Source organism: Betta splendens, chromosome 15 (assembly GCF_900634795.4).
Source record: "Betta splendens chromosome 15, fBetSpl5.4, whole genome shotgun sequence".
Lineage (NCBI taxonomy): Eukaryota > Metazoa > Chordata > Actinopteri > Anabantiformes > Osphronemidae > Betta > Betta splendens.
Genome location: NC_040895.2, coordinates 14,506,211 through 14,524,389, shown reverse-complemented (window position 1 = coordinate 14,524,389; position 18,179 = coordinate 14,506,211). Strand labels below are relative to the sequence as shown.

Here is an 18,179-nt window from a genome sequence, read left to right as displayed (position 1 = left end):
ATTGTTTCTAACATGTGCCGTGCAAATAATGGTTTAGGCAAAGGCCAGCAGCAGGTGCTTGTCTGGCAGCTCTGACTGGGGCTTTTCCTGTATGTTTCCTGGAGCCAGAACTCAACCAAAATAACCCCTACTCCATCTACAACACAATGAGTGATACTCAAAGAGAAGGTCTTAACACACGCTGATGTACATTATATTTATTCACTTGAATTCTGAATTCTTTTAACATTTTTATGTCTGTTTCTATTAGATCTGGGATTGCCAGAGCAGGTGGAGGACATGTGTCCTCTTCTGCCTTCTCTGGAACAGACCCTGGGTGAAGTGGAGGTGTTGGCAGAGGCTGGTGCTGGAGCTCTACAGACCCACTATCTCCATGTCACTGAGGTCACTTTGCCCATGCTGTGCAGCTATATGTCCCGGTGGTGGCGCTGGGGCCCTGAGGGTCATCCAGCCCATCCAAACTGCACCGCTGTTATTCCTCAGCATGCCAGTGACCTACTTGGCAGTATTCTCCGTATAATTCACAACCATGTGGGCAACAGCCAGGGTGATTGGATGAAACATCTGGCAGGTATTGTGGCCATGAACAATAGTGTGCTTTTGTATAGAAGCTTTTATTTATTTCACAACACTGTCATTTTCTGATTGCTGTCATTCATGTCCCTCAGTGTTTTCTCAGTCAATCATATGCAAAGCCAGCACTGAGCTGCTGAGAAGCCACTTTATACCACTGATGGAAAAGTTAAGGAAGAGAGCAGAATGTGTGATGCTGGAGGAAGAGCAGATGAAGGCAGAAGGCTGTTGTGCCTCTGAAGAGGAGTTACAGATCCAGGAAAAGTTCACTGTGTTGGTTCGAGATCTCTACGCCTTCTATCCCATAGTTATCCCATTTGTGGATTTAAATAGGTATGACATGCTACCAAGGATCTTAAATTTGCATAGCAACTTTATTATCCATTAAAATACAATTTAAGAAATGTGATAAGCACAAAATCTTCACAACCACATCAACGCAGATGTGAAAATTGTTAAATAATAAGGTTTGTGATGATAATGTTATGTGTTTTGGTGCGTCTTGTCTCAGGGCCAGCTGGCTGAAAGAGTCAAACCCCGAGGCTGAGCAGCTGTTCAGCATGGTGGCAGAGGTCTTTATATTCTGGGCCAAATCTCATGTGAGGATAACACATACAGTAATAGTGTTTTTATCATGTCAATATTAGTCAAGTGACGGTTATGCTCTGTATGTAATCTTGACTCCTCTATGGTTTATTACAACAGAATTTTAAATGGGAGGAACAGAATTATGTGGTTACAAATGAAATCAATAACTTGGCATTTTTGGTCAACAAAGACAACATTTCCAAGGTAAACCATGTTTTACCTCACTGTACAGTATACTTTAGCCTCTCAGGGTCTCACAAAGTTTGCATCTATCAGTTAAGTAAAACTGTTTATATAATCTTCATGGTTTTAAACACTCAGTCAAGCCATGAGAGAAAGAAGATAAGGAGGAAGGGGGACCGGTATTCCACAAACACATCTCTAATTGTGGCTTCCATTAAGAGGCTACTCCCTGTGGGACTCCATGTTTGTTTCCCAGTCGACCATAGCCTCATCATGCTGGCTAAGACTAGATTCTCTCAGGTTGGTTGGAAATGTGAGAATGTATTCTCCATAAATACTGTAAAATCATTTTAATATGTGTATGTGATAGTGGTAATTGTTTATTTACAATAAGATATAATGATATTGTTTGGATTTAACAGAAGAACACTGAAGATGAGATTCGAGAGCATGTTCTTAATGGCCTCATACAACTTCAGAATCAGGTAAACACTTCCACCGCTTTAATTTTTTTAAATAAAATAAGTGGCTGTAATGATAATTCACAAAACAAAGTACGTAAACATATTACTTTTCCTTATTCTCAGCCAATAAATGGTACAAGGCAAGAAAGTAAATCTGACCAGCGAAGACTGATTATTGATATCCCAAAGAGTCTGGACCAGATTCTGAGAGTAGCTCGAGTCCTCTATTACCTAGAACAGGTGAGGTTTTAAAGCACTGAATTTACCTGTACCAGTGCTACATTTGTATAAGTAGCACTGCTATAAATGGGTAAATGTACTTTTTTCTCTTGCTGTACATCAACTATTAGTGCTTATTCGTTAATTTTATGTCCAGGTGGAACATCCCCATCGACATAACAAACCTGCGTGGCACACGGTCCTATCTAAACAGAGGAAACGTGCAGTGGTGGCTTGCTTAAGGATGACTCCCCTCTACAATCTGCCAAGGTACACAGGCATATTGCACACAGTATACTGTATGAATAAAGCCGTAAACCTAATGTTATTGTTAATGTTATTATATCCAATTTGCACACAAATGAATAATAATCAGCTTTTTTACCTCTTAATTGTTTCATGTAATGCTTCTTTTATCAGTCTCTGTTCTTTTTCCTTCCCAGGCACAGAGCTGTAAACCTGTTCCTCCAAGGCTACAATAAATCTTGGATTTCAGCTGAAGTCCACAACTTTGAGGAAAGGCTTGTTGATGACTTAGCTGTGAGTGGAAATGGAATTTTTTGTAAACATTCACAATATTTTATTTACAGTACATACAGTCTTTTTAATATTCCACTATAATATATTCAAATAGATTTTCCAGTCCAAGTCTGCCTTTTCAAACAGAGATTGAGCAGCTAAGCCCTAACCTGCATTAGGAAAAATAGTGCTGTAATTCAACTGTGTGAATTTGGTTATGGCATTTTCTAATATTTCATATATATACATATATATGTATGGTATGTTTTACAATGTAAAAGCAATGGGCTGCAGGGTTGTGTGTGACCAGTATGTACAGTAACATTAACTTTGCTCTCTCTGTACTGCAGAAAGGAAGAATGATGGAGCTGCGTGGAGATGGCCGAGGCAAAGAAAAGGATGCGGAAAAAGGCGCCAAACCAATCGATCCGCTCATGCAGCTGATTACATTCTTCAGTCGAAGCTCCCTGACAGAAAGGAGGTGTGTGTGTTCATTATAAGAGATCATGGTATATTACTTTTAGCACTGCTCAAACCTTCACCAGAAGAGTCTTCAGTAAATTGCTTAGAAGTACAGCAGGACTTCTGTTTTTCTCCAACTATTTCCTTAAACTCTGAATTTCAGAAGCTTCAATATGCTATACGATATATTAAGAAACAAGGCTGTTTCGGGGTCATTGATAGGTTTATAAGATTGCTGGTGTATTTTTTATAATTATTCATATTGTTGTTAGGTGATTTTTAAAATCTGTGTGACTTTTCCTTTAGCCTCGTCTGCCTTGTTGAACAAACACAGTTGTTTTTATTCCTGTGTGATCCTCGGGTGCCTTTGAGGTGTCACTGTTGTATTCCCTTGATATGCCTTCAGGTACATGCTGTCTGGGAACACAACCTTGAATTCACTTTCTATCGCCTGCCAATTAAGGCATAAGCAGGTGCTGTCAGTTGTGCAGTGAGTCTAGAGATGTGTCCACATCAGCCAGATTAATGTTATAAAATTTTAACATTACACCTTACATCCACATTCTGCTCGGGGGTGTTTTGATTTATTGCTGTGTTTAGCTATGCAATTATGGGGATTATGTAATAGATAATGCCATGAAAAAGCAGCCACAAATTAGCTTGTACCCAGTCACTGAACAGTGTTTTTATGTTTTAATGCTCCTGTCTATACTCTGATGTGCACTAATGTTATATAATCTTCTTTTCACAGTAAGCTTGGAAACGACAGTCTCTACAAGACCTATGCTGCTATAATGGCCAAGGTAATGGATAAGACTAAAAGCATTAAACTATATATATTTTGATAAACATTTAGTGGAAATCAGGGCCTTTTTGACCCATATAAAATATAGTTTGGCAGTAGTGCAAAGACATATCCTACTGTATATAAGATTTGAGTGGCCTTGTCCTGTGTCCTTCTAACAAATTAGAAATTTGAAAGTCAGGGGTAGGGGCTAACAGCTGCCAATTAATCTTTAAACCCATTTTTCGTCTACTACTACTTCCCCGGAGGCCTTAAACTAATTAGGATTGAAGAGGTAATTGAATGCTGCATTTTAACATTTACCGTTTTACCAAATGTTTTTATAAAATATGAAAACATGTACATTTGCTCTCCCAGAGTTGCCACAGAGACGATGATGATGCTGATGCTGATGCTGATGATGGTGTTAATAATGAACATGAGGCTGAAAGTTTTGAAGTGAGTAAAAGCACTTTCATTATTTAAATGCACATGCAATGTTTCTTTTGGTTTTGAGGATGAATAAACACTAATAACTGAATTACTGTACATGGATTTCATTCACATTTTAATAATTTCTTAAAAACTGTACTGTCTCTTCTGTGGCTCAGGAGAAGGAAATGGAGAAACAAAGGATGCTGTACCAGCAGGCTAGGTTGCATTGTCGTGGCGCTTCAGAAATGGTTCTGCAAATGATAAGTGCCAGCAAAGGTAGGAAAGGTTAACAAGACAATTGTGTAACTGATGATAAGGCTAGTCTCTTTTTTTAGTCCATTGTCTTTTTAGTATGTTATTACTTTAGAGGAGCAAACTGAGAAGAGACGTAAGTCGTAAATAAGCCACTATGTGAAGTGTTATTTTGAGTAAGAATTCTCTTACCATACTTATTTTGTTTATTTTCACATCCCTTCAGGGGCAATGGACTCAATGATTTCACCCACACTCAAGCTGGGTATTGCTGTTCTTAATGGAGGGAATGTCACTGTTCAGCAGGTACATGAATAAATGTGTAAAAATACAACTGAGATTGTAAAACATACTGGTAAATCAGAATTATGGCATTTATTGTGAATCATGAAGTGATTTGTAATTTAGAAATAGCAGCACTTCATGTGGTGACTCATTACAGAGCCAGTCACTTAAAGAGCAGATGCTTCCTAGTTATTTGTTTTGGCTTGTGAAGGACTTTGCTGTTAAGAACTTATGATAAATGGTAAAAGGGCCGAACTTATATAGTGCATTTAAACACCCTTCCGGGATCCAAAGCACTTTACACTACTTCTCATTCACCCATTCACGCTCACCCTCACACACTGATGCCATCTTTATCTTTAAAATGCTGTATCTTCTCTTATGTTCCTTTTGAACACAGTGCATTGACAGAGACACAGTGATGCATCACTTGCTGTCATATAACTTTAAGCAAATCACATCTCATTTAGATGAGTTTGTCTTTCATTTATCAGATCTTGTCTTTAATGTTTGATAGAAAATGCTCCATTATCTGCAAGATAAGCGAGATGTTGGCTTCTTTCAGAGCATGGCTGGTCTCATGCAGTCATGTAGGTGAGTGAATGCAAAATCTCTAACAAGTTCTGTCAAACCACAGAAAGCATGAAAAGGCTTCCTATCATGACTGATAAAGCTGTTAGGATGCAAAAGCTATGCTCTGCTTTTATTTGTGTCTGTGTGTTAGTGTTCTGGATCTGAACGCATTTGAGAGGCAGAACAAAGCAGAAGGATTAGGCATGGCCATGGATGAGAGCTCAGGTACTGTATTCATATGGAAAAAGGAAATCCATTTCTGTAAAGCCATGTCATAGCAGAACAGCCAAGTGTGAGATCTCATCCTTCAACATATTTTAAATCCACACTCGAATTAATTTTTTTCTCTCTCTCAACCTTAAATATAGTCAGCAGCGTTTTACCCCTTGCTCCACTGTGTCCTTATTTCTCTTTCTCATTCATCCCATCATGTTTTACCCACCTTTCTCTATATTTCTTTCCTTTCCTGGCTCTTCTGCTTGTGTTTTCCTCAGGAGAGAAGGCGATGCCCGATAAAGACCTAACTTGTGACCTGTTCCGTTTTCTGCAGCTACTCTGTGAAGGACACAACTTAGGTTACGGTTTTCACAAAGTTCATTGTTGTTTCACTGTAAAGTGACTCAGGATATTATTGTCCCATGCAATGATACAGTATAAATCAGTGACAAATATTCACATTTGTTGTTCATGTGATAGATTTCCAGAATTACTTGAGAACGCAAACAGGAAACAACACCACTGTCAACATTATTATATCCACTGTGGACTATTTACTAAGAGTACAGGTAAGTGTAGAGTGACAGCTTTTCCATTACCTGTTACTTATTTGTAACACTACATACTGTGCTGTAACTAACCAAGTTAAAGATAAAAAAAGGAATTTCAGCTAATTGTAACACATTTCTGAAACCACCAGTCAATTTCTATAGACAGTTTACATTGACGTCAGACTTTTGGTATACATAAGCTAATGATTAACAAAATGAAACTTATTATTTTTTTGAATATTTATTTATTATTCCATGCCTCACTATAGGAATCAATCAGTGACTTCTACTGGAACTACTCAGGAAAGGATGTCATTGATGCACACGGTCAACACAACTTCTCTACGGCTATTGAAGTAGCTAAACAGGTCTTCAATACCCTCACAGAGTACATACAGGTTGGGTACTTTCTCTTATTGTGTGTTTCATGCATATTTTGTGAGTAGTCTGACTAGTATTGCTGCCTACCATTTTCTTGGTTGAATACGATATACAGAATATGTAATTGGACAGTTTTTGACTTGATTTCTCATGGTTTGTGTATTTTTAAATTACGTAGCTCACAATAACGCTGTGTTCATTCAGGGCCCATGTACTGAGAATCAACAGAGTCTAGCTCACAGTCGTCTGTGGGATGCTGTAGTGGGTTTCCTCCACGTCTTTGCCCACATGCAGATGAAGCTCTCTCGGGTACAGTGCAATTATCCACTGACATTTATAAAATTCATCAGACATAAGACCGATGGTGTTATAATTGGTAGTGTATTTTAAGGGTTGTACCTCAGCAGCTCTGGTTTTATTCGCCTGCCAGTTTTTATACTGTATATTGAATTGCTTGTTTGTTTTTGACTCATTGTAACTTACTGTTGCTAATATAACAGATACATATTTGAAAATTGTGTAACTATTTTTTGTTGTTTAGGATTCAAGGCAAATTGAGCTTTTGAAACAGTTGATGGACTTACAAAAGGACATGGTTGTGTTTCTGCTTTCCATGTTGGAGGGTAAGATTTCCACATTAGTTGTTTGCACTTTAGATAGTTTTTAAGTAAAAGATAAGGAAAAGATATATATTCATTATAAATCCTCAACACCTCTTGTAGGTAATGTTGTCAATGGAACTATTGGAAAGCAGATGGTGGATATGTTGGTGGAGTCGTCGGGCAATGTGGAGATGATCCTGAGGTTTTTTGACATGTTCCTCAAACTTAAAGACCTCACCTCCTCTGATGCCTTCAGAGAGTATGACCCTGACCATAAGGGATGCATTTCCAGGAAGGACTTTCAGAAAGCCATGGAAAATTGCAAACGTTTCTCGCTAACTGAGATGAATTTCCTACTTTCCTGCATGGACAATAATGAAAGTGATATGGTCCATTATGAGGCCTTTGTCAGTCGCTTCCATGAACCAGCTAAAGACATTGGGTTCAGCATCGCGGTTCTACTCACCAATTTGTCTGAACACATGCCCACAGATCCGAGACTAAGGACATTCCTGGAGCTGGCAGACTCTGTCCTGACTTACTTCCAGCCCTCTCTAGGATGTATTGAAATTCTTGGCAGTGGGAAGCGTATTGAACGTGTCTACTTCGAGATCAGTGAAGCTAGCCGCACACAGTGGAAGAAGCCCCAGGTCAAAGAGTCCAAGAGGCAGTTCATTTTTGATGTGGTCAATGAGGGAGGAGAGAAGGAAAAGATGGAGATGTTTGTGAATTTTTGTGAGGACACTATATTTGAGATGCAGCTTGCAGCACAAATATCTGGATCTGATGTTGGAGAAAAGCACACACCAGAAGAACTGGAGGAAAAGACAAAGAGCAAGGAGGAAGACCCCAAAGGACTGTTTTTCATAAATCACTGCTGGTTGTTGTTGACATCGCTTCTTTCTGTTAAAAGCCTGAAGAAACTGATGAAGATGACTCTAAAGGACATCCTAATGCTGGCTCTTTTCTTCATTAGATTCATTTTTATGACTCAAGTTCAGTGCATTTGTGTTGTCATTCGCAGCATTCTGTATGTGCTGTATGTAGTTTTTGTTAATGGTGGAGTCATAGAGGGAGCCAAAAAAATGCAGCTGTCTGACTTGGTTGGTGGTATCATTGAGCCAACTCTTGATGAGGTCATGGAGGTGCCAAGCAGTGTGGATCAGAGGAGAAAGTACTCAGCCAGTTTCCCCTCCCAGAGAGAATTGATGGAGATTGGTCAGGTGGGATCTCTGACCTCCCAAAGGGAGGTGGACATACTGTCGGACATATTTGGCCTTAAAGTGAAGAAGGAGGGAGGTCAATACAGACTTATAACAAAGGACCTCACTGCCAGTCTGACTGACTTGTTCAGCACAACCTCCAGAACAACTAGCGCAGCAGAATTTCCAGAAGAGCATCAGAGAACGGCAAGACAAATGTTCCTATTTGCATATTATATTTTCCTAATGCCTAACGTTTTTGTTTCTCAGAAGACTTGTTTTTGTTCAGCCTCATTTTCTTAATTCTTCTTCTTTCATACCATATTGAGTCATATTAATTTCTGAGTGTGTCATGTATTTTTCAGCAGTTTAAGACCAGCGGTGCCTCGGAGGAAAAAGCAGAAGATGAGAAAATACCTGAGTTAGATGACACAAAGTGAGTCTCTTGCTTGAATTCCTCAAAAAGCTTTTTTCTTTCCAGCTACAGTAAGATTAATAAAGGGGAAGCATTTGTCATGATTATGCATGGTAGGTCTACATGCAATTTAAATTCAAATCTGTTATCATACTAACAGAGGCATTCTGTCACATTAAACCAAGGAAACACATCTGATCTTATCATCTGAGAGACGATAAAATCTCTTCCCTCTGTTTGTGGGTATCCGCAGAGTGAAGGACTTGGAGGCGAAGACTGGGAATGAGAAAGCAAAGGCAGAATTGAGAGCCCGGAGATGCTCTAATAAGTCTGAGGAATCAAAAAGCCAACATTCTGCCTTCTGGGAGATGATAAGCACTCATAACAAGAGTCTGCTGGTAATATACAAACTCACATTTTCATGAACATGGACACACACCAACACAGATAAGGAGTCATGCACCTGCACAAACAGACAGAAAACATGTGGAATGCGTTCTTTTTTCCCCAGAATTACTTTGCAAGGAATTTTTATAATATGCGCCTTCTGGCTCTGTTCGTGGCCTTTGCAATCAACTTCATCCTTCTCTTCTACAAGGTGAGATTCCTAAATTGTCAATATGTCAGAAATTTTATTAATTAAGGGATGTGCTTGATTATATAGAGATTTCATGACTTCAACTCCACTACCACTTAATGAACGTGCTGTGTGTTCTGGCTGCTGTAGACATTGCATTTGTAAAACTTCAAAAAAAGTATCCAAAGGTATCTGGACATACTGTCGAAATGAGTATGCTCTAATTTTAGGATGTATGTATGAACCTGGTGTATTTTTGGATGCCCTGATGTGTTGCTATTGAGTTGTATTGCTTTATACTAAACAATCTTTCTCTCATACATTGGGAGAGTACTTTGTCTTTGTTAAGTCTCTTATTGTCTTGCCAGGTCGCATCCTTGCCTCCGATGCCAGAGAGGCAAAATGCGATCTCATCTGTTCACAGTGAAGACCTGGACTCTGCTGCTGTGGAGGACAATAGAAGCGGAGTTTATTTTGTGCTAGAGGAGAGCAGTGGATATATGGAACCATCGCTTCATTTCCTGGCTGTAGTGCACACAATCATTTCCTTTTGTTGTATTATCGGCTACTACTGCCTCAAGGTTGGAGCACATAGTTTCACACTCCCACTCAACTGCAGTAACTTTTTTCAAACTACATGAAAAATGACAGTTTAGCATATTAATTAAAATAAAAAGCTTAAACCGTTGCAACTAATTGGAAATTCAGAGATTTTAATTTAGCCAACCTAACAACCAGTGTGACTTTCACTGTTTCATCAAGGAGAAAGTAATTGCTTCAGTTTGGCTGAATGACAGGTACCACTGGTGATCTTCAAACGTGAGAAAGAAGTGGCGCGAAGGCTGGAGTTTGACGGGCTGTATGTGACAGAGCAGCCCCCTGAGGAAGACATCAAAGGGCAGTGGGACCGACTGGTCATTAACACACCGTATGTTCATACCCACCTAATAATGTGGGCTGATGCCATATTAACATCAAATAATTTAAAGTTTATAAACTTGATGTTGAAACCAGTTATGTTACAGGTTGTAACATAACAAGTTTTCAGTAGATTTTTAATAACACTTTTTTCCTCATTAATGTCTTTAATGTCGTTTCTTCCTCTTTTTAGATCATTTCCCAGTAATTACTGGGATAAATTCGTGAAAAGGAAGGTAAGATCCTCAGAGGACTGACACTTCTTTTCCGTAGAGCTAAAATAATTTGCATCCTATCCTCAATGTCCTTGTGTGTGTGTGTGTGTGTGTGTGTGTGTGTGTGTGTGTGTGTGTGTGTGTGTGTGTGTGTGTGTGTGTGTGTGTGTGTGTGTGTGTGATGTATGCACAAATCCCCCAGCAGCTCTTTAATAAACAGCTGCAGAAACAGGTTTATTGAAGTATTTGATTGCTTGTGTGATTATCCTCCCATCAAGTAATACCATTTTTGTCAGTAATGGTGTAATACTGTTAACTTCATAATGAAGAGAAATTAAGTTATTCCTTTATTTTTTAATTTACTTTTTAGTTAAATTTTCAACTACACTAGATATAAGGTAAACAAACAGCTGAAAAGCTGACAAGACCATATCGCTATGCCTGCTTTTAATATTACCCCAAGGTAAATAAATTAAATTCTCTATACCTCTTTGCAAGCCCTATGGTAGAGGCCATTTAGCTTGTAATGCGTTGTTTAACAATTATATGTTCTATGACTTTCATTGGAATTTGACCACTTGTGCTACATATTGTTTAGAGACAGCAGTGGCTGCCTTTCTCCTCTGTTGCGACAATTGGCATTTTATATAGCATAGTTTTAAAACATAACATAATAACTGTTATGAGTGCTTCAAGGGCTTCTAGTTTGGAGGTTGTAGAAATTGATGCTTTTTTGTCTCTGTAATGTAAAAAAAAATAGTTGGGCCATATTTTTCAGATAGTTTCATGCTTTAGCTAAAGTTTATTGACTATACAGAATTTAGTGTGAAGACAAGAATAAAGTAAGGAAGGGTAAGTACTACATTAGCTTTTATACTGTAAGCACCAGCCTTTTTTACTATTGAACCACCATGGCTCTTGAATCATCATGCAGCGGTAAAGCAGTGCTACAATAAATCATCTTGTCGTAACTAATTTGCCCGTTTGTTATAATGCTGCCTGCAAAAGTATTGAGCCCTTTACCTCCTGCATTGTTTTGTGATGTTTTATACTTTGATGAAAAGAAACTAAAGAGGAACTGGGTTATGTCCCTGTGTGAATCTTTTCAGGTACTGGATAAATATAGTCAGTTTTATGGCTGTAAGAAAATAAGTGAGCTCCTGGGTGTGGACCAAACTGCTTTAGACTTCAGCGCAGAAAAAAAGGAAAGAAGGCTTAGGAGGGAATCCTGGAGTTCTCTGTGAGTAACGGTTTAATGTGGTGTAAAACCAAAAAAAATTGCAATCTGCATTTGTCCAGTTTGTCCTTTATTTTATGAAAAATATGTTTCCAGTTTGTTTTTTTATACCCTGAAACATAATACGTAAAAAACAAAGAATGCCATTTTTTTATTTCATAAATAATGTGAATAAGTGTAATATTTGCATCAGTATTCTTAATAATATTAATTTGCATCAGTATTCTTTAATAAAACCAGTGTTGCTCAGCTCCTTTCTGGGCTTAAAATAATAAGCATAGACAGTATTGACACTAATAATTGTCTGTGCTGTTTTCAGTAGCCGCTGAGCTAATGGTGTGTTTGTGAGTACACGTGCACGCGTATGGTCCTATCGAGTTGGCCAGAGAAAAGAAGGTCCTTCCATATGACATTATTTTGTACTTGAGGAAGAACAGGACATTCTGAGATGAATCCACATCACACATAGGCTCTTACACTGGAGACATTGACTCAACAAGGGCCTGATTTTCGCTGTGGACATTTTGACCTTTTTTCTGATCCTTTCCACAGTATGTCTGAGTGTTATTGCTATTTATTACAGATTTAATTCCATTGACATGAAATACCAGGTCTGGAAACTAGGAGTCGTTTTCACTGATAATGTAAGTTCAGTTTTGCCTAGTTTGTTTGGGACAAGATAAATGTGTCACTTCCTGTAATTTATGTTCACAGATAATGTAATATGATCGAGCAGCATGCACAGAACATATCAGATTTTTTTATGATTTAAGTAATTTCTTTAATCTCATATTCAGAGATTATTCTGATATGGTTGTACTTGCTGCAGAAGTGATGATGGTAATATCCTGTCGTTCTGCCTTATCTAAAATACACATGTACGTCTTTATCTACTGTGCTAATCTACAGTATATGCCTGTTTGTTTGTGTGCTCTTGTGTGATTTTACAGTCCTTTTTGTACTTGGCCTGGTACATGATCATGTCAGTTCTGGGTCATTATAACAACTTCTTCTTTGCGGCCCACCTTTTGGACATTGCCATGGGCTTTAAGACACTTCGTACCATCCTTTCCTCTGTGACACACAACGGGAAACAGGTCTGTGGGGCAGTCTGCCTCTAATTCCCTGTCCATCTGTCTCACTGCAGTTCATGGTGCATGCATGTGGTGTTTGCTTTTACGGTGTGGGGTTATATTGGCTTTTCTAAGATGGAGACGCGCATTAGGGCCCATCTGTCTTTGTCTCTCGTTTGGTAATTACAGTATGTGTGTGTCTTTCAGCTGGTCCTCACTGTAGGCCTCCTGGCTGTTGTGGTTTACCTCTACACCGTTGTGGCCTTCAATTTCTTCAGGAAGTTTTACAATAAGAGCGATGAAAAGAACGGTGAAGACATGAAATGCAACGACATGCTAACTGTGAGTTAACTGTATATTTACATGCACGCATTCTTCGTGCATCTATCCTCTCTATCGCTGCGTGCTTATCTTTCTAAGAAACCCCACGCTGAATCTCCTCAGGCTGAGGGTTAGAGCAGGATTCTGACAGTGATCCGCAGTGTTGAAGGGAGAGCAGCCCCTTGTCTTACTCCTTTCATTACCTCTCCATAAAATGATGGACACATGGATTGAAAACAGCCCCTCAAGCCTCTGCAGAGCTCTTTGTTTGGCCAATCACAACATTAACACCCTGCTGCCTGATCTGTTTTAATGTCAGTCACATAAGCAGACAAATGGGCAGCGATAGCATTCCAATAAAACCATCTAATATTCGAGGCAGAAGATATTACATTAGGACCACACAAACAATTATTAATCATACTTCTCTGATACTGATTTAATTAATCCTCACCAGCTAAAACTTTCCATGGAAAGAATTATGTACTGTTTATCAAATTTAAATATCCTGTCAAATTATATTAACATGCTTTTTCAAAAGAAATCAGCAGAAACCCAGACTTTGTGTTAAATTACTTTAATTTTTTTTTCTTGTTTGAATTTTCAACTTATGTCACACCATAAAAATCACTGTCCTTATATATATTTTGTGCCTGTCTTCTTTACAAAACCTTAGAAATTGAAAGTGTCTTCGTCCTCAGGTGTAACACTGGACTATAAATATAATACTGGGCGAAATTTGAAAATGTGTTTTCTTTCAGTGTTATATGTTTCACATGTATGTGGGGGTGCGAGCGGGAGGAGGCATTGGCGATGAGATTGAGGACCCGGCTGGAGATGAGTTTGAGGTGGAGCGCATTGTCTTCGATATCACATTTTTCTTCTTTGTCATTGTCATCCTCTTGGCCATTATTCAGGGTGAGTCACACATACTGGTACCAGTCAGTTTTAGGAAATATGCTCCCTTAATATGTCTACAGCTATGTTTTACTCAGACACACAATTCATTTTATTCACCTTGTTAATCTACAATACGTTTCATTGAATTTTCAGGCTTAATAATTGATGCCTTTGGAGAGCTCCGTGACCAGCAGGAACAGGTTAAGAAGGACATGGAGGTGAGATTTGACAGTTTGTCTCTGTCTTACGTATACACTTGTTATGCTGTGTCAGATTTAGAGGCAAAACTGTTGACAGACATGTATACTTTAATAGATCCGATAGCTGACATCTATATCGTTTGTTATGACATGTTTTAGTCTGTACAACCGTAAGTAGATCCAGCTCTTTCTACACTTTGCTTTGAAGAGAGAGTATCATTACTGATGTCTCCTGGTTAATTACTGGAAAATAATTACAGAATAATCAGTGTGAATGAAATCAATAGTCATTCAAGGCACAAGTCATTTCATTTAACACAGACAGTACAATGTAGCGGAGTGTATATACTGTATTTGGCACATGCAGTACAATGGAAAGTGTCAAGGTCAGAGATATATTAGTTAGTGGTATATTACAGTTGGTTCTCGGTGCTGGAGAAATGAGCAGGTGCAAATACTTGAACGGCTTCGACAGGGAGCCAGATCATTATGGCCAAGACAGCTGGGCTGGAGTGTCTTTAAAGGGCTGGTGTAGAGCTGTTTGGCAGCATGTTTGGGACCAACAGTGTTCGGTTGGTTGTAATGTTTTGGCTCGTCATTCTTGGAAAATGTCTCATTTATTTTCAGCACAGTTTTAGTGTTCACGTTGTTTCTTTCCTGTTTGAAAACTGAAACAGTTGATGAAGTTAGGAAATGTGAGCATATTTGGAGCTTAACGAGCAAAGGCTAGATGTGACAGAATACAAATGAAGATGCGATTCCCTGATTATGGCTCTGCTAATTGCAGTGCTCAGAGTTTGTGAACCATAGTTACAAGCTGCACTTGTTTTGTTGGGCCCCGTGGAGTAGCTTCAGTGATCAGGTTGCCATAGTGCAAATACTGTATGACTCTGGTATGCTGCAAACGGCTCTGCTGGGACGACAGGCCATAGGCCGAGGACACACAGAACCACACTAAATCAGACTCTGTCACTGTAACACGGTTAAAACGGACTTTGTGTCAGAAGCAGACAAGAAAGGTGTAAGAAAGTTGGACAGATAATTATTAAATTAGGCAGCATGCATGATTTGAGTAAATGGTTACTGTAGCTTCCCTCTAGATATAAAGGGATGTTGTGCAATTAACTGCAAAACAGATATAGAAAGAAATATACAGTAGTATATACGAATATCCTGTTTGATTGTACATTTCATGTCATCAGATGTTGATGCATTAAAATAAATAAATCACAAATTTCTTCCGATCCTAAATTTTAAATGCAATTTGTTTTGCTGTAGTCAGTGATGATAGATCAGTTTAGCTGCTGCTTCTCTCCTGTATTGCAAAACTATAAAATGTTCCCTCATGTGTTATTAAAACCTGGCAGCAAGTAATCCTATAACTATTGAAGTAAGTATTTTGCCTTTTGTCCTTGTTTATGTTACATAAATATAAATGGTTGTGATGGAATGTGCAGAATTAAATACCAGGTTGAGTCACAACTTGATTAATTGTGCTTATGAAATGGTTTGAAACGTTATATCTAGTGTGAGTAACTTCAGCACATGACTCACTGTACGTCTCTCCTCCTACAGACCAAGTGTTTTATCTGTGGAATAGGTAGTGAATATTTTGACACGGTCCCTCATGGCTTTGAGACTCACACTCTACAGGAACACAACCTGGCCAACTATCTGTAAGTTCATTTATGCTTTATTAATTTATTAACGGAAGAGTCGGTCATTTTAAGTATTAATTGCTTTTTGTTAGTCATCAAACATTTAAGCATCAAATAAATATTTAACCAGAAATCAGATAAAACAGAGCATTCATCTCTATCTACGGTTTCACTTCAAACACAATTATTAATCAACACAACCTTAAGATTTCCTCTGTACTAAATTCAAATGTGTGCGGGAGGTTTATCGCTTTTCTGTGTCCTCACAGGTTTTTTCTGATGTATCTTATTAACAAGGATGAAACTGAACAGACGGGACAGGTACTATGGTTTTCTTAATTTTTTTTATTTCACGATTTAGCCAAAGTTGGAACCAACTGTCCACTTATGAAATGCTTTAACAACTCTGCTGTCACTGCCTAATCTCCCATTTCTTAATATATTCCTCCACAGCAATGTCTCTGTGACCTATTAACTCAAGCAGTTGCTCCAATCGTAACAAAGCTGTAGAATAACCTTTTCAACTACGGCAGAAGCATCAGTCACGTCGTTCCCAAGAAGACATATCAACTCTAGCATGCTTATTTTATGATAATACGGATGCCAGGCATACCACTCATAATTATACCTCTTCATTTCACACATATGCAGCAGTATTAACGCTATACATTTAAAGAGGGCGCTTTAGATTTCAGGATGACAAGTACTTTAATTCACTGACAGGCTTTTCTTCTGATTGGAGCAACATTTGAAATGATGTGTTACTGCAAATAGAACAGAAATGAGGTTTTATGGTGTTTAAAGGACTGCATCGTTCTATCTCATGTCTAATAGTTGCATGAAATGATTGTGCATCAGAGTAGAGCAGCACTAGCTCCTGTAGGTAAAATGTGGAAGACATCACTGCACTGGGCAAGTTTGATAGGTGTACTGTAGCATTGCTACTGGCTTGACGATGATGCGATCTCACAATGTTGACTTTGCCAGGAATCGTATGTGTGGAAAATGTACCAGGAACGCTGCTGGGAATTCTTTCCTGTGGGAGACTGTTTTCGTAAGCAATATGAGGATCAACTAGGATAAGAGGAAATCTGAGAGATCTTCAAACTCCCTAGATAATGTAATCACATGGAGGCCTTCTTGGTTGATGCTCTTGGATTCACCAAATGAGCTGGAATGAGCTGGAATGGAATTGTGTGTGTGTGTGTGTGTGTGTGTGTGTGTGTGTGTGTGTGTGTGTGTGTGTGTGTGTGTGTGTGTGTGTGTGTGTGTGTGTGTGTGTGTGTGTGTGCCCTAATTGATTTGGGATTGTTTTTTCCTCCTAATGTTATACATATTTTATATTTATGCATGTATGATTTTAATAAATTATATTGTCCAAGTATCATTAATAAAACAAATAGTGATGATTTGGGCAGTAAGTTACACATTTTGTGATAATACAACTATTGTATTTAGAAAAACACTGTGGCGCGTTCCTGTTCCATGCATTAGTTTCCCTACATGTATCTCCACAACACTCTGGGTTTGTCTTTATGAAGCTCATGTTTTGTGAATGGAGTGATTTGTCTTTCTAATCACACTCTCACATCCTTCTCCCCCGTGTGAAATCGCGATAAACACTCTCCCTTTGGCATTTGCTCTCGTTGCCCTCCTCTTCTCTTTCCTCAGGCTTGTCGGTTGTGCTCATCACTCCAGGAACCCGCTCCCCACCCCCACCTGCCCCCATCCTTGTTTTGTATTCATATTCCTTCTGCTCTTCCCTCATCCCCACGCTCATCTTCATTTCTTATCCCTTCTCATTTCCAGCTGCAGTGTAGCATGCCTGCAGGTCTCTCAGCACTGGTGTCCCCAGATACATGTTTAACTCACTGACTAAAGGAGCGTGGCACATTTTTTTATAAGTGTGAAGCTTCCACTGAGTGTGCATGCGTGCACAGAGCTTAACAGTAGGATGACAGGTATGAGCCCACCTACAGATACTGTCCCTGCTATGCATAGGTCAAACACTGAGCTCAGACTGGTGCTAATGTGCATTCATGTTGCTTACAGTATTACAGTACTTTGAAGAACTAGAAAAGTTTTAAATATACCATGGTTAAAAATTAATCTTTGTAATCACTTTTTTAATGCTTTAATTAAAAGGATTAATAGAATATTAAATTGCTTCTGTTTGAATTACTCAAAATTGGGGCAATTAGTTTATGCACTTTTCCATTTAAAAATGTACAGTAGGATAGTCCTGATGGTGACGATACACACTGAGACTGAGGCTAATCTACCGTGAGTGATGAAGATCGGTGATTTGCCATGAAGCTAAATCCTGGAATTGATTATTACTTATATCATTTTCTCAATTTATTTTTTATGTTTAAA

At 38.7% G+C, this 18,179-nt stretch overlaps 1 protein-coding gene across 13 annotated transcripts in view; it reads left to right on the top strand.

The window, feature by feature from the left end:
• ryr2b (ryanodine receptor 2b (cardiac)) overlaps positions 1–17,686 on the top strand; it is a 46,683-nt gene extending 28,997 nt beyond the window's left edge. For 10 of the 13 annotated variants that reach the window (XM_055502510.1, XM_029175730.3, XM_029175729.3 and 7 more), the window contains 38 exons: positions 38–168; positions 251–571; positions 669–906; positions 1,085–1,172; positions 1,279–1,365; positions 1,483–1,644; positions 1,767–1,829; positions 1,932–2,048; positions 2,185–2,297; positions 2,471–2,567; positions 2,897–3,027; positions 3,760–3,811; positions 4,171–4,251; positions 4,404–4,503; positions 4,706–4,785; positions 5,282–5,358; positions 5,489–5,562; positions 5,832–5,912; positions 6,034–6,122; positions 6,374–6,502; positions 6,690–6,794; positions 7,027–7,108; positions 7,208–8,496; positions 8,655–8,725; positions 8,958–9,102; positions 9,216–9,302; positions 9,650–9,862; positions 10,079–10,209; positions 10,393–10,435; positions 11,524–11,654; positions 12,235–12,295; positions 12,602–12,748; positions 12,932–13,066; positions 13,807–13,963; positions 14,099–14,163; positions 15,721–15,821; positions 16,073–16,124; positions 16,791–17,686. In XM_055502510.1, the coding sequence (XP_055358485.1) occupies positions 38–168; positions 251–571; positions 669–906; positions 1,085–1,172; positions 1,279–1,365; positions 1,483–1,644; positions 1,767–1,829; positions 1,932–2,048; positions 2,185–2,297; positions 2,471–2,567; positions 2,897–3,027; positions 3,760–3,811; positions 4,171–4,251; positions 4,404–4,503; positions 4,706–4,785; positions 5,282–5,358; positions 5,489–5,562; positions 5,832–5,912; positions 6,034–6,122; positions 6,374–6,502; positions 6,690–6,794; positions 7,027–7,108; positions 7,208–8,496; positions 8,655–8,725; positions 8,958–9,102; positions 9,216–9,302; positions 9,650–9,862; positions 10,079–10,209; positions 10,393–10,435; positions 11,524–11,654; positions 12,235–12,295; positions 12,602–12,748; positions 12,932–13,066; positions 13,807–13,963; positions 14,099–14,163; positions 15,721–15,821; positions 16,073–16,124; positions 16,791–16,886 (5,422 nt within the window). In that variant the 3' untranslated portion in view covers positions 16,887–17,686. The other 3 variants (XM_029175723.3, XM_029175727.3, XM_055502512.1) reach the window with 3 other exon arrangements.
• Positions 17,687–18,179: the final 493 nt, after the last annotated feature.